Below are 12,192 nucleotides of genomic sequence, written 5' to 3'. Positions count from 1 at the left end.
GACAACCTCCAAGGCCTGGTGTCTCTGCTTTTTTTTTTTTTTTTTTTTTTTTTTTTTTTTTTGAGACGGAGTCTCGCTCTGTAGCCCAGGCTGGAGTGCAGTGGCCGGATCTCAGCTCACTGCAAGACAGAGTCTCAGTCTGTTGCCTAGGCTGGAGTGCAGTAGCATGATCTTGGCTCACTGCAATCTCCCCCTCCCGGGTTAAAGTGATTCTCCTGCCTCAGCCTCCTGAGTAGCTGGGACTACAGGCGCCCGCCACCATGCCCAGCTAATTTTTGTATTTTTAGTAGAGATGGGGTTTCACCATATTGGCCAGGCTGGTCTCAAACTGCTGACCTTGTGATCTGCCCGCCTTGGCCTCCCAAAGTGCTGGGATTATAGGAGTGAGCTACTGCGCCTGCCTTTTTTAATGGTTTAAGCTCTTCCTTGTCGTGTCCTACCTCACCAAGCTTCTACTAATCCTTCAGTTCTTGGAAGTGTCATTCCTTCAGGAAGGTTTCTTAATTCTTCCCATCCCGCTCCCTATTCCCAAGACCCTTTGTTATTTTCCCCCTTATCACTGCGTTCTTCCCCAGCATGACACTCACCACGTGTGGTTATGGGAATGTAACTATGTTCCCCAATAGGACAGGCAAGGTATGGGTCCGTCTTGTCTACAGATTTAGCCCTGATTCCTTGAACTTGAAAAGCTCTTCAAATGTTTGAATGAGAGTGGGCTTGTCATAAAGTTTTGGGTTTATATATTTGGACTTAATTTCTTTAGGTCAGAGGACAAAGAGGAGTTTGGTTGGAGCTACTGAAATGGCAGCATCTGTATCCAGTACCCAGTAAAATATGTGGGTCTGAAACTCTAGTAAAAATGTTGTCCTTGGGGAAACATATTTGGAAATCATTAGCAAGTTCTGGAAGGTGTCCTCCTGTGCCCCCAGCGTGTACCCAAGCAGTCTAGATTTGATGATTGGAAAACAGAATTATAGGAGATGGAGGATGGGGTTCTCACTCCAATTAGTTTCTCTTTTCCATGGATTTATTAATTTTTTTTCATCACAGAAATGACCTCCACCTTCAACCCCCGAGAATGTAAACTGTCCAAGCAAGAAGGGCAAAACTATGGCTTCTTCCTGCGAATTGAGAAGGACACCGAGGGCCACCTGGTCCGGGTGGTTGAGAAGGGTAGCCCAGCAGAGAAGGCTGGCCTTCAGGATGGAGACCGAGTTCTTAGGATCAATGGTGTCTTTGTGGACAAAGAAGAACATACGCAGGTGAATGAGACATTTGGGGCTCCTCTTCCAGGATCTCTTCAGCCCCAACACCATCTCTGCTGATTATAATTTTGGGGGTCGGTAGAGTTTGGTTCTTTTCTGGCTGCCACTGGCAAGGCAGGACACCTTTATTGCTGTACCTTATGTTGGCCAATCAAGTCCCCTATGAGGAACCAATAACTGTACACATTACTCTTGGATTTGAATAGCATCAGGTCTAACATGAATTGCATGTTCACTACATACCAAAAATGGTGCTAGGCAATTTTATATTCATTATCTTGTTCAGTCCTCCTCATGACCTTGTGAGGTATATGTTACAATCTCACAGATGAGGAAGCTAAGTACAGATAACTTAGCTTGCTAACATGTTCATGCAGAGGATATATGGGAGAGTCTGGCCTTACCCTATTCTGCCTGACTCCAAAAGCATGCTCTTTTCCTTACACTGTGCTGTCGCCATGCACTCAGGAGGTACGGTTACAATCCAGGGCAGTGCTCCTCTCTAGAAAGGGGCAGTCCTTGTAAGAAGCCTCTGGGCTGGGGTTGGACCATGCTCTATATTCCAGCAGTGCCAGAAGCTCAGCCTAATCTGCACCTGGATCTCGGGAAGGCAGGGATGGAGGTGGCTGAGGAACTACCTGCTTCTACTTGGGTGTCAGGGGTCAACTAGCAGGATCTCCAGGGCCAGATATGGAGCTACATGGTCAGCATTTCCCTCTGGCAGTTGATAGAGGGTTATTAAAGTTATTTTTTCTTCTTCCCTCCTAGGTTGTGGATCTGGTCAGAAAGAGTGGGAATTCAGTGACTTTACTAGTTCTGGATGGGGATTCCTATGAGAAAGCAATGAAAACACAGGTGGACTTGAAAGAGTTGGGTCAAAGTCAGAAGGAGCAAGGTTTGAGTGATAATACACTTTCCCCTGTGATGAATGGAGGCGTGCAAACTTGGACCCAGCCCCGGCTCTGCTACCTCGTGAAGCAGGGAGGCAGCTATGGCTTCTCTCTGAAAACTGTCCAAGGTGAGAATTTTTTGGGGGAGTGGGGGGAGGCAGGGGCAGGGCACAGACAACAGGCTTCCAGAACAAAGATGCTATTGGTTAATGACTTTTCTTCTTTGACTTTTCAGTTGCTTTAGATAGCTTGCAACAGCTTTCCTCCCTCCCTCTCTCTCTCCCTCCCTCCCTGCCCTTTCCCTTGCCTTGCACAGTTGTGCAATTGGGGAGGGACACTGGACAGCAGTGGGGGTGGGGGGCACTGGGCACTCCTGTCCCTGAGTGTTTGTCAGGCTGACACTTGAGGACTCTTTGAGGTCAGGGGGTCAGAGCATTGATGCTTCTAGCCCTCTTAGGGTGAAAATGAAGAGGAGAATGAGGAATAAGAGGCAAGAAAAATGAGAGTCTTCATAATAGCTACTTTTGAGTAAGATTGGTATCTTTTTTAAATCTGGGTGCCCAGATAGTCATTCATTTATTCAACAAAATCTTAAGCACCTACTGATGTGCCAGGCACTGTTACCTTTGCTGAGAATACTGCAAAAATCTCCACCCTCCTGTAACATTTTGATAGTATCCTCAGCTGTGGCTCAGCCCCACCTGTTCTGAGGTGCATCTTTGAGCTCTGGCTAAGAGGTACAGAGTGATTTGAGAAACCCTGACCATCAGGAAGCACTAGAAGTTCTGTTTCTAGAATTTCAGAGGTGCAGACTAACCTGTGTTCAGTTGACCATGGCTCTGGGGGTATTGGTTGGAACCAGAGGGGCTGTGTTAGCTGGCCGGTTCCTTCTTGAACGTTGCCTCTGCCCACATTCTTTCTGGGGCTGGAGAAGCACTGGTGGTAGGTCATGATTTGGCAAGTGGTACAGCAGCAGACCAGTTGGTAAATTCACAATAGTTTATAAGGCTTATTTAACCTGTACCAAGAGATGGAAACTCGCGATAAGGGGCATTTCTCAGGTTGGTCAGCTATTAAACACAGTGGTGTGGGTAGTCAAAGGAAGCTTGGCATGTCTTCGAAGCCTATTATCAGTAAAGTGGTAAAAAAAGAGAAAATCATAATTCAGATTCTACTCATCTGGCTCATGTGCTAACACACATGGTGAACAGTTTAGGTTAGCTTTATGAGGAAAATGGTTTCTTCATGACAAATATATAACAAGGTGGCAGGAGAAATGCTGAATGTTTAAGGAAGCAGAATTTAAGTTACTGTCATTCCTTACAAGTGATTTATGTAGTCATTACCAAGCGATCCCTTGCCTAGGTTGAAATACAGGAGTTCCCCCTTATCCTGTTTTGCTTTCCATAGTTTCAGTTATCTTACCTGCAGGCAACTGTGGTCTGAAAATATTAAATGGAGAATTCCATACATAATAGTTGCATTGTGAACCATTATGAGTAGGGTAATGAAATCTTGTGCTGTCCTGCCCCATCTTGGAGATGAATCCTCTGTTTGTCTAGCACCTCCGTGTGGTATGTGCTTACTTGCCTGTTAGTCTTACTACTTACTACTCAGTTATCAGGTCAACTGTTGTGGTATTAAAGTACTGTGTTCAAATAATCCTTATTTTGCTTAATAATGGCCCAGCACAGAAAGAAAAATATCACATGTTCTCATATGTGGGAGCTAAAAAAGGTGAATCTCATGGAAGTAGAGAGTAGAATGAGAGATACCAGAGGCTGGGAAGAGTGTATGTGGGGTAGGGCAGGGATGAAGAAAGCTAGGTTAATGGGTACAAACACAAAGAGAGAATAAGTTCTAACGTTTGATAGCAAAGTGGGGTGACTATAGTTAACAACAATGTATTGCACATTTCAAAATAGTTGTAAGAAGATTTGAAATATTCTCAACACAAAGAAATGATAAATGTTCAAGGATGGATGTCCTAAATATCATACCATTATTTGTTCATTATATGCTCTTGGTATCAAAACATGACACACACCCTACAAATATGTACAAATGTTATGTATCAATAAAAAATAATAGCCCAGGCCGGGCGCGGTGGCTCACGCCTGTAATCCCAGCACTTTGGGAGGCCGAGGTGGGCGGATCACGAGATCAGGAGATGGAGACCATCCTGGCTAACACGGTGAAACCCTGTCTCTACTAAAAACACAAAAAATTAGCTGGGCACGGTGGCGGGCGCCTGTAGTCCCGGTTACTTGGAGGCTGAGGCAGGAGAATGGCGTGAACCCGGGAGGCGGAGCTTGCAGTGAGCCAAGATTGCACCACTGCTCTCCAGCCTGGGTGACAAAGTGTGACTCTGTCTCCAAAAAAAAAAAAAAAAAACCCAAAATGCAACAGTTGTGATGCTGGCAGTTCAGATATGACAAAGAGAAGCTGTAATGTGGCCAGGCGTAGTGGCTCATGCCTGTAATACTAGCACTTTGAGAGTCTGAGGCGGACAGATCACCTGAGGTTAGGAGTCAGGAGTTCGAGACCAACCTGGCCAACATAGCAAAACCCCATCTCTACTAAAAATACAAAAATTAGCCAGGTGCAGTGGCAGGCACCTGTAGTTCCAGCTACTTGAGAGACCGAGGCAGGACAATCGCTTAACCGGGGAAGCAGAGGTTGCAGTGAGCCAAGATTGTGCCCCTGGACTCCAGACTAGGTGACAGAACGAGACCCCATCTGTTAAAAAAAAAAAAAAAAAAGGCTGTAAAGTGCTCTTCTATTAAGTGAAAAGTTCTCGATTTAATAAGGAAAGAAAAAATATTGTATGCTGAGGTTGCTAAGATTAGCTCAGTTATTGCGAATCTCTTATTGTGCCTAATTTATAAGTTAAACTCTATCATAGGTACGTAAGCACAGGAGAAAAACCATACAGGTTTCAGAATACTAAAGTTTCAGTCTCCCACTGGGGGTCTTGGAATGAATCCCCCATGGTTAAGGGGGAACTGCTCTATTAATATCTTTGAAGAATTGACAGCATTTCTGTAAGTAGCACCTAAATCTCACCACCTAAATGCGTTCATGTTCTTCCCTCCCTCCTGTGCCTGTCCTTGTTAGCCTACATTGGTGAGATGACTCCATCAGCATATGATGGCTAATACAATAGTACGAAATAAAGAGGAGGGAATGGGAAAGATGCTTTCTGATTCTACAAATGCAAAGAAAGGGCATATAGACACAATAATGCAGTGTGGGTATGGTTTCGCGCTTTCTGGTACAAGGGGCCAAGGCCACCCAAGATTCCATCTTTGCATTTAGCTGACCTCAGAAATTCTATTCAAATCAACAAATACCCACTGAGTAAAGGCTGTGTCAAGTTCTGTGCCAGGAGCTATAACTGTGATTTTAGATCAGAAGCCAAAGGCTGTTTGAGTTAGCTCTGAAATTGGAAGTTCTAGTTTCACATTATTGGGAGAAAAGTCTTTACCATTGGATTTCTGTTTTTTGTTTTTTGTTTTTGTGCAATGGAGTGTTCTATGAAAGGGTGGTGTATGCAAAGCAGTCCTTGAATGCTGAAGGAGCTCAGAAACCAAAGAACAAGGCAGGCAAATCCAGTTTGTAGGTACATTGGAATTTATCAGGGGAACTTATGAACAGAAGCATGGTCTTGGACAGCCACAAAACATGTAGATCTCTGCAGTGTTACTCCCCAGACCCAAGGCTGATATGCCATAGGGAAAGGGTATATATGCTCCAGCAAGGCAATCGAAGGCAGCCGTCTGCAATAGCCAAGAATGCTATATGCATCATGGCCTGTAATTTGTGTGGTAACATTAAGGTTGACATGTTCTTACACTAGGGACAGTAAATGAAGTAGGAATCAGGAGGCATTCACAGGACTGGGGCTAATCAGAAGTCAACATCGCAGATTACCATCCAAGAGGGAGTCACTTTTGTCTCCACATGGAGTTCACCCCTACTCTCTTCCAGGTAAAAAGGGGGTGTACATGACTGATATTACACCTCAAGGTGTGGCTATGAAAGCTGGAGTTCTGGCTGATGATCACTTGATTGAAGTGAATGGAGAGAATGTAGAGGATGCCAGCCACGAGGAAGTGGTTGAAAAGGTATGCCCCAAAGGGTACTTTTCTTGCCCTATCTTCCACTCTATTCTCATTGGAGGTGACAGAAAGACAGGGGTGGTAGGGGACAGCATGAGTTTATGATGGAAAAAATATCCAGCTGAGTTGCCCCTTCATATTAAGGGTGAACAGACTCTCACTAGTGGTATAAGCAGTGTTAATACAGGTTTTGGAATAAAGCCTTCCCTAATTTCACATAAGGTCTACAAAACTATTAACCTTACCTTTTGGATCTTGTTTGTATCGGATTGGGAGCCCCCTCTGAACTGTCTGATTGAGACAGGGTCTCACTGTGTTACCCAGGCTGGAGTGTAGTGGCACCATCTCAGCTCATTGTAGTCTCGGCCTCCTGGGCTCAGATGATTCTTCCACCTCAGCTTCCTGAGTAGCTGGGATTACAGGTGTGCACCACTGCGCCTGGCTAATTTTTGTATTTTTTTTTTTTTTTTTGTAGAGACAGGGTCTCACTATGTTGGGCAGGCTGGTCTTGAACTCCTGAGCTCAAGTGATCTGCCCGCCTTGGCCTCCCAAAGTCTGGGATTATGGGCGTGTGTCACTGTGCCCTCTGAATTTACAATAAATTCACTGTTGAGCCGATAATACTGAAATGCTTTAATAGGAAGTGGGATATAACTGAGATTTTCCTTTGAGGTCATATGGAACCTTAAAAATTGACCAACCTTCTCTTCTCTTTGTAGAATGATTTTTTGACGTGGACTCTTACTTTCTTTTCTTTTCCAAACTCCTGTTCTAGCTTTTATCTAGGTACCTTTATGGGTTTTCTGAATTCTAGCTCCTACTTGGGCTCAGTTAGTACCTATGTGGGTGGGTCATATTTAAATAAGAGAAAACAACTCTAGAAGTGGAGATAGATACATATCAGTTAGCTGGCAGGACATAGTGTAACAGCTTAAACTCAGGCCTTCTATCCCCTATCTTTTGTTGAACCTAGAGACTGTGTGCCTTTATACAGAAACGTTCTTATCCCCCAGCATTGTTCTTGGGGGTTGATATTGTTCCTCATCTGTGTGTGTTGTTACAGGTGAAGAAGTCAGGAAGCCGTGTCATGTTCCTGCTGGTGGACAAAGAAACTGACAAGCATCACCTTGAGCAGAAGATACAATTCAAAAGAGAAACGGCTAGTTTCAAACTGTTACCCCACCAGCCCCGAATTGTGGAGATGAAGAAAGGAAGCAATGGTTATGGTTTCTATCTGAGGGCAGGCTCAGAACAGAAAGGTAAGGTACAACAGCAGGAAACTTGGCAGTGTAACCAACAAATTCCTCATCCCAGTCTGACTCCAGAGTTCCATTAGACTCCCAACTTCCAACCAGATGCATGAGGGACACAGCAAGAAACTAGAAGGCACAGCTGGGTCAGAGTCTATGTCACATGAGGCTCTGATATTGGGCATCAAAAGTTTCCATAGCATTATGATAAGGCAGAATTTGGGATCTGGGCAATGGTATCCTGGTAAGCTGGCTCTCTGGCGGGGGGCGGGGGTGGTGGTGGAATACAAATTGGTAGCATTTGTTGGTTTTTGTGATGTAAATACTCCTCCCAAGTCCAATTTCAACTTACTAACAAGATGTCACTGAACACAACGAAGTGTTGCACAGAATTGGCTTTTGTGAGCCAGTATAGCACACCGCTGGACCTGAGGCCGAGGTGTGGGTGAGGATCTGGGACTCAGAATCAGGAGTCCTCCTTCTTTGCAACTCAACAGGGAGAACACTAGGTTCTTTCAGGGAAGGTAAATACATAAAAGAACATGAGTTCAGGCCGTATAAACTGTTACTCACCCATAAGTTGTTATTTTCTTTTCACTTTATGTTTACATTAATTTATCAAATATTAATTTGGTTTGTGTTTTGTAAAAACATCCTCAGTGCCTTGGAGAAAGAATATCATATGAATCAGACAGGAATTCTTTAGTCAAGGAGTCTACCATTTAGTAGATAAGAGATAAGGGACTTATGTCCACAATGAAGGGAGATAGAGGTTAAGTACCTTCATACAGGGGCAGATTAAGCGCTGTGATAATTCAAGGTTAGAGTAAGCTTTTCTCACTAAAAAGGTACCAGAAGCCCTCATAGCAGGGGTGGCCCTTGAGTTCAGGCTTTGTAACATGAATAGATTTGGGAAAGTAGGCAGGGCTGGGACAAGGAAGATCATTCCAGGAAGGGGGGAGTCATGTGAACACTGTCAGGAGACATGGGCACAGTTTAGTTGGCACATGATGCGTGGTGCAAGAATTCGTTGGAAGGGTAGGCTGGAGAGAGGTGACAAGGGAACTTCTATGCAAGATTGACGAGTTTGGACTTGGCTCATTAGATGATGGGGAGTTATTTTTTGAGCAGTATAAGGGAGAAGAAAAAAACAGCCTATAATGTCTTGGGGGCTTTGCACGTCTCAATTACTCCGAACAATTATGCGGGAAGAAGTGCTGAAATTGAGGGCTTGGAGAAGATACAGTAATTATGTAAGGTCAAATAGTTGTTTAGTTCCAAAGCCCATGCTCATTCTGTTGCACCAGGGAGTGACGTGGTTAAGAATGTGCATCAAGATGGATCTGAAGGCCGATCTGTATTGACTGGGGAAGGGAGAGCAGTAGGAAGGTGCTGTCATAGTTTACATAGAATTCTAGGCAGGAACTAACACAAACTGCATTCAGGGTGGAGGAAGTGGGATGTGTAAGATATTAAGGTAGCATGAGAGGACTTAGCAATCATCTAGATATGGGGACTGGATGCTGGGGAAGAATCAGTTGCCAAGTGTTGGTGGCTAGGAGGATGTTGCTCCACTAACAGGTAACCAAGAGGAGGGGCTTTGGGGTGGAGAATGGGCAGAGCTGATTTTTGGTTTGAATACATTACAGTTGAGAGATCTATGAGATATTTTGTTGGAGATACCCAGCAACTAGCTGGAAAAGGGAAACAGGAGCTTGTTTAAAAAAAAAAAAAAAAAAAAAAAGCTCTGGCAGCATCTGGTAAAGATACCAGAAGGCCAAAGGCACATGGAGGCATGTATATACAAATACATTCACAACTGAATACACCCAATTGCTACTAAAATGCCAGCATGGGTTTCTTAAGGTCCAAAGTTTTAGGTTTTGTTCTTTATTCTTTCCCGTCCTTTAATAACAGCTTTTACATAAGAAGAATGGCTACAAGTACGCCCACTGACTTCCTGGGAACTTACAGTCTTTTAATATGCTATTGTGCCAAAATTGAATATCAGACAATTTTAGTAACATGATTATTTCCATTAAGACCCCTTCATTGTTAATGGCTGGGTTAATTTCTGGAGCGAGTTCTGAGCAGGAAATGAGCCTAGATAGTGTGCTTATAAACTTCCTGGGATGCTGGTGGAAGGGACTATAGTTGTACTCAGCATGCTTTTTACATCTATTTCATCAGGGCTTTAGGCTCCAGCAGAAAATCTTTTTTTTTTTTTTTTTAAGGGACTTACTGATAATTTTATTTTTTGGGGTTGGGGGAGGACAGGTCAAATCATCAAGGACATAGATTCTGGAAGTCCAGCAGAGGAGGCTGGCTTGAAGAACAATGATCTGGTAGTTGCTGTCAATGGCGAATCTGTGGAAACCCTGGATCATGACAGTGTGGTGGAAATGATTAGAAAGGGTGGAGATCAGACTTCACTGTTGGTGGTAGACAAAGAGACGGACAACATGTACAGACTGGTAAGTAATACAAGGCCATATATTCATGCATTAAGGCTGGGCCCATTCCCTCATGCCCTCAACCTTTGCACTGAGTTAGGACTTTGTTCCTTAAACTGGAAGAGGCCTAACAATCATCATTAAGGCTGAACTGAAGCTCAACTTAAATTGGTAGTGATAAGAGAATGCCAAATGATTGATAAATGGGTTTTAAGTCCTTGGTCTTAAGATTTTGAAACAACTTGTGAATATAACTGCAGACGTACTCTTGGTGATCTGAGAAAATCTATGGAGAATATAAGCCTGGAAATAAAATTGTTCCCCAAATAGGGAACAATTAGATTTTAAGCTTTAGGTCAGTTAAGTTCTATCAACTGCACATAAAAGCCTAGAAAGGATTATTAAACAACTTGTAAACCCTTAGCAAATCAAAGAGAAACACAGATAGACCAAGACCAAGCTGAATCAAACTAACTTTTCTCTTAACAGCTCTTTATCGTAACATCTACTACTGCATGTTTTAAGGTTTTATTTTATTTTAACACTTTTAACACAAGAACTGAGGTTCAGTCTAGTTTAACAGATACCTGGGGGGCCTTCTAAGTACCATCTGTCTTGCTAAGTGCTGATCGTAAAGATGAACAAGATAAATGTTCTCTGTGATATACAATGATAGTAGAATCTAAAATAAAATAAGTGGTACAGAGGGGGGAATATATGATGGGTGGTGATATATTAGGCCTTCATCATAGATTAGGAAATTGAAGCTTAGAGAGACTAAGTGCTTTGCTAAAGTCACGCAGCTTAGTAAAGACTGAAGCCGGTATTTGAACCCAAATTCTTGGATCTGTAATCCATTATACCATACTCCTCCTCAGCACATTTTCATGAGGTATTTCAAGATAATCTTGTAAGCAGGATTAAACAATGAATTGGATTAATGGCTTTTTTTAACTACTTGAACAATCATACCTAGAAAATACTTGATATCAACCTGAATATCAACTTGAATAGAATTCTCTAATGGCATGCTACTTGTTCCTAACCGTTTGTGTTTAAAGTTGAAAGGAGATATGGAAAATATATTAACATACTTAGAGTGGTACTAGATAATTCATTTGCTGGAGAGTGTAATTAATACTCAAAATATTTAGTCAGGATAGAAAGAATAAAAACTAAAGAAATAAGAATAAATTTCAGGTGTACTATGCTAACCTAAAAGTAAATTGTATGAATACCACATGGTGAGACCTGATTGAGGACTACAGAAAAAGATCAGAAACTTGATACTCCAAGTAGTTGCCCCATCCAAAAATGGCAATTTAAAAATTAACTGACACTTGGCTTCTAGAGATGACCATCTTACCGTACTTACTTGGTCAGACCATACTTGAATTCCTGGTGTGCTTCAGTTTCCTTAGTTTTAAGAGAGGGGTAGTAGCTACAGTGAAGGGTGGCTATGAGGGTTGAATTGGAATATTTAGAGTATGTAGAATAATGCCTCACACGTCTAAATGTTCTATTTGTTAAATCAATATTGTATCCGGTTTCAAGAACCTCACTTTAAGAAGTGTATATGCCAGGGACTGCTAGAGGGTTGTGTTTTATTCACTCATGTATCTCAAAGATCCACCCTGTACCCCAACCTACAGGGCTTACTTTGGAGAGGGGGGAAGGAAAGAATGAGGGCAGGCCTCTTTTTAGATCAAAGTTCTCTATTAACAAGGTTAACCAGGGAAGAGGTTTTGGAAGCCACCATGTGAGTATTTAGCTTGAGTCAGGCTTTGGAGACGAAAGCATCTTCAAGAATTTGAAAGGCTATTACACGTAAGAAGGAGCACTTTTTTTTTTTTTTTTTTTTTTTTTTTTTTTGAGACGGAGTCTTGCTCTGTCACCAGGCTGGAGTGCAGTGGCGCCATCTCGGCTCACTGCAATCTCTTCCTCCTGGGTTCAAGCGATTCCCCTGCCTCAGCCTCCTCAGTAGTATAGGTGTGCACCACCACGCCCAGCTAATTTTTTGTATTTTAGTAGAGACGGGGTTTTACCATGTCGGCCAGGATGGTCTCGATCTCCTGACCTCGTGATCCACCCGCCTCGGCCTCCCAAATTGCTGGGATTACAGGTATGAGCCAATGCGCCCGGCCTACACAGTTTCTTAAAGGTGTCCTATGGGGCAGAGCAGGACCAGAGAAGCCATAGTGAGCTCGCTTTTG

At 43.1% G+C, this 12,192-nt stretch overlaps 1 protein-coding gene and 1 pseudogene across 6 annotated transcripts in view; both read left to right on the top strand.

The window, feature by feature from the left end:
* Nucleotides 1-12,192, top strand: part of LOC126931509 (neuroblastoma breakpoint family member 3-like) — an 833,099-nt pseudogene that overhangs the window by 614,476 nt on the left and 206,431 nt on the right. The gene's annotated exons all lie outside the window — the stretch shown is intronic.
* PDZK1 (PDZ domain containing 1) overlaps nt 1-12,192 on the top strand; it is a 35,363-nt gene that overhangs the window by 17,837 nt on the left and 5,334 nt on the right. For all 5 annotated transcript variants that reach the window (XM_050750357.1, XM_050750358.1, XM_050750359.1 and 2 more), the window contains 5 exons: nt 1,051-1,262; nt 2,034-2,283; nt 6,146-6,282; nt 7,340-7,535; nt 9,804-10,000. In XM_050750357.1, the coding sequence (XP_050606314.1) occupies nt 1,053-1,262; nt 2,034-2,283; nt 6,146-6,282; nt 7,340-7,535; nt 9,804-10,000 (990 nt within the window). In that variant the 5' untranslated portion in view covers nt 1,051-1,052. The remainder of the gene's footprint in view (nt 1-1,050; nt 1,263-2,033; nt 2,284-6,145; nt 6,283-7,339; nt 7,536-9,803; nt 10,001-12,192) is intronic.

The sequence above is a fragment of the Macaca thibetana genome, chromosome 1 (assembly GCF_024542745.1).
Source record: "Macaca thibetana thibetana isolate TM-01 chromosome 1, ASM2454274v1, whole genome shotgun sequence".
Taxonomy (NCBI): Eukaryota; Metazoa; Chordata; class Mammalia; order Primates; family Cercopithecidae; genus Macaca; species Macaca thibetana.
Note: the sequence above shows the minus strand (reverse complement) of the source record. Positions and strands in the feature narration are given on the sequence as shown.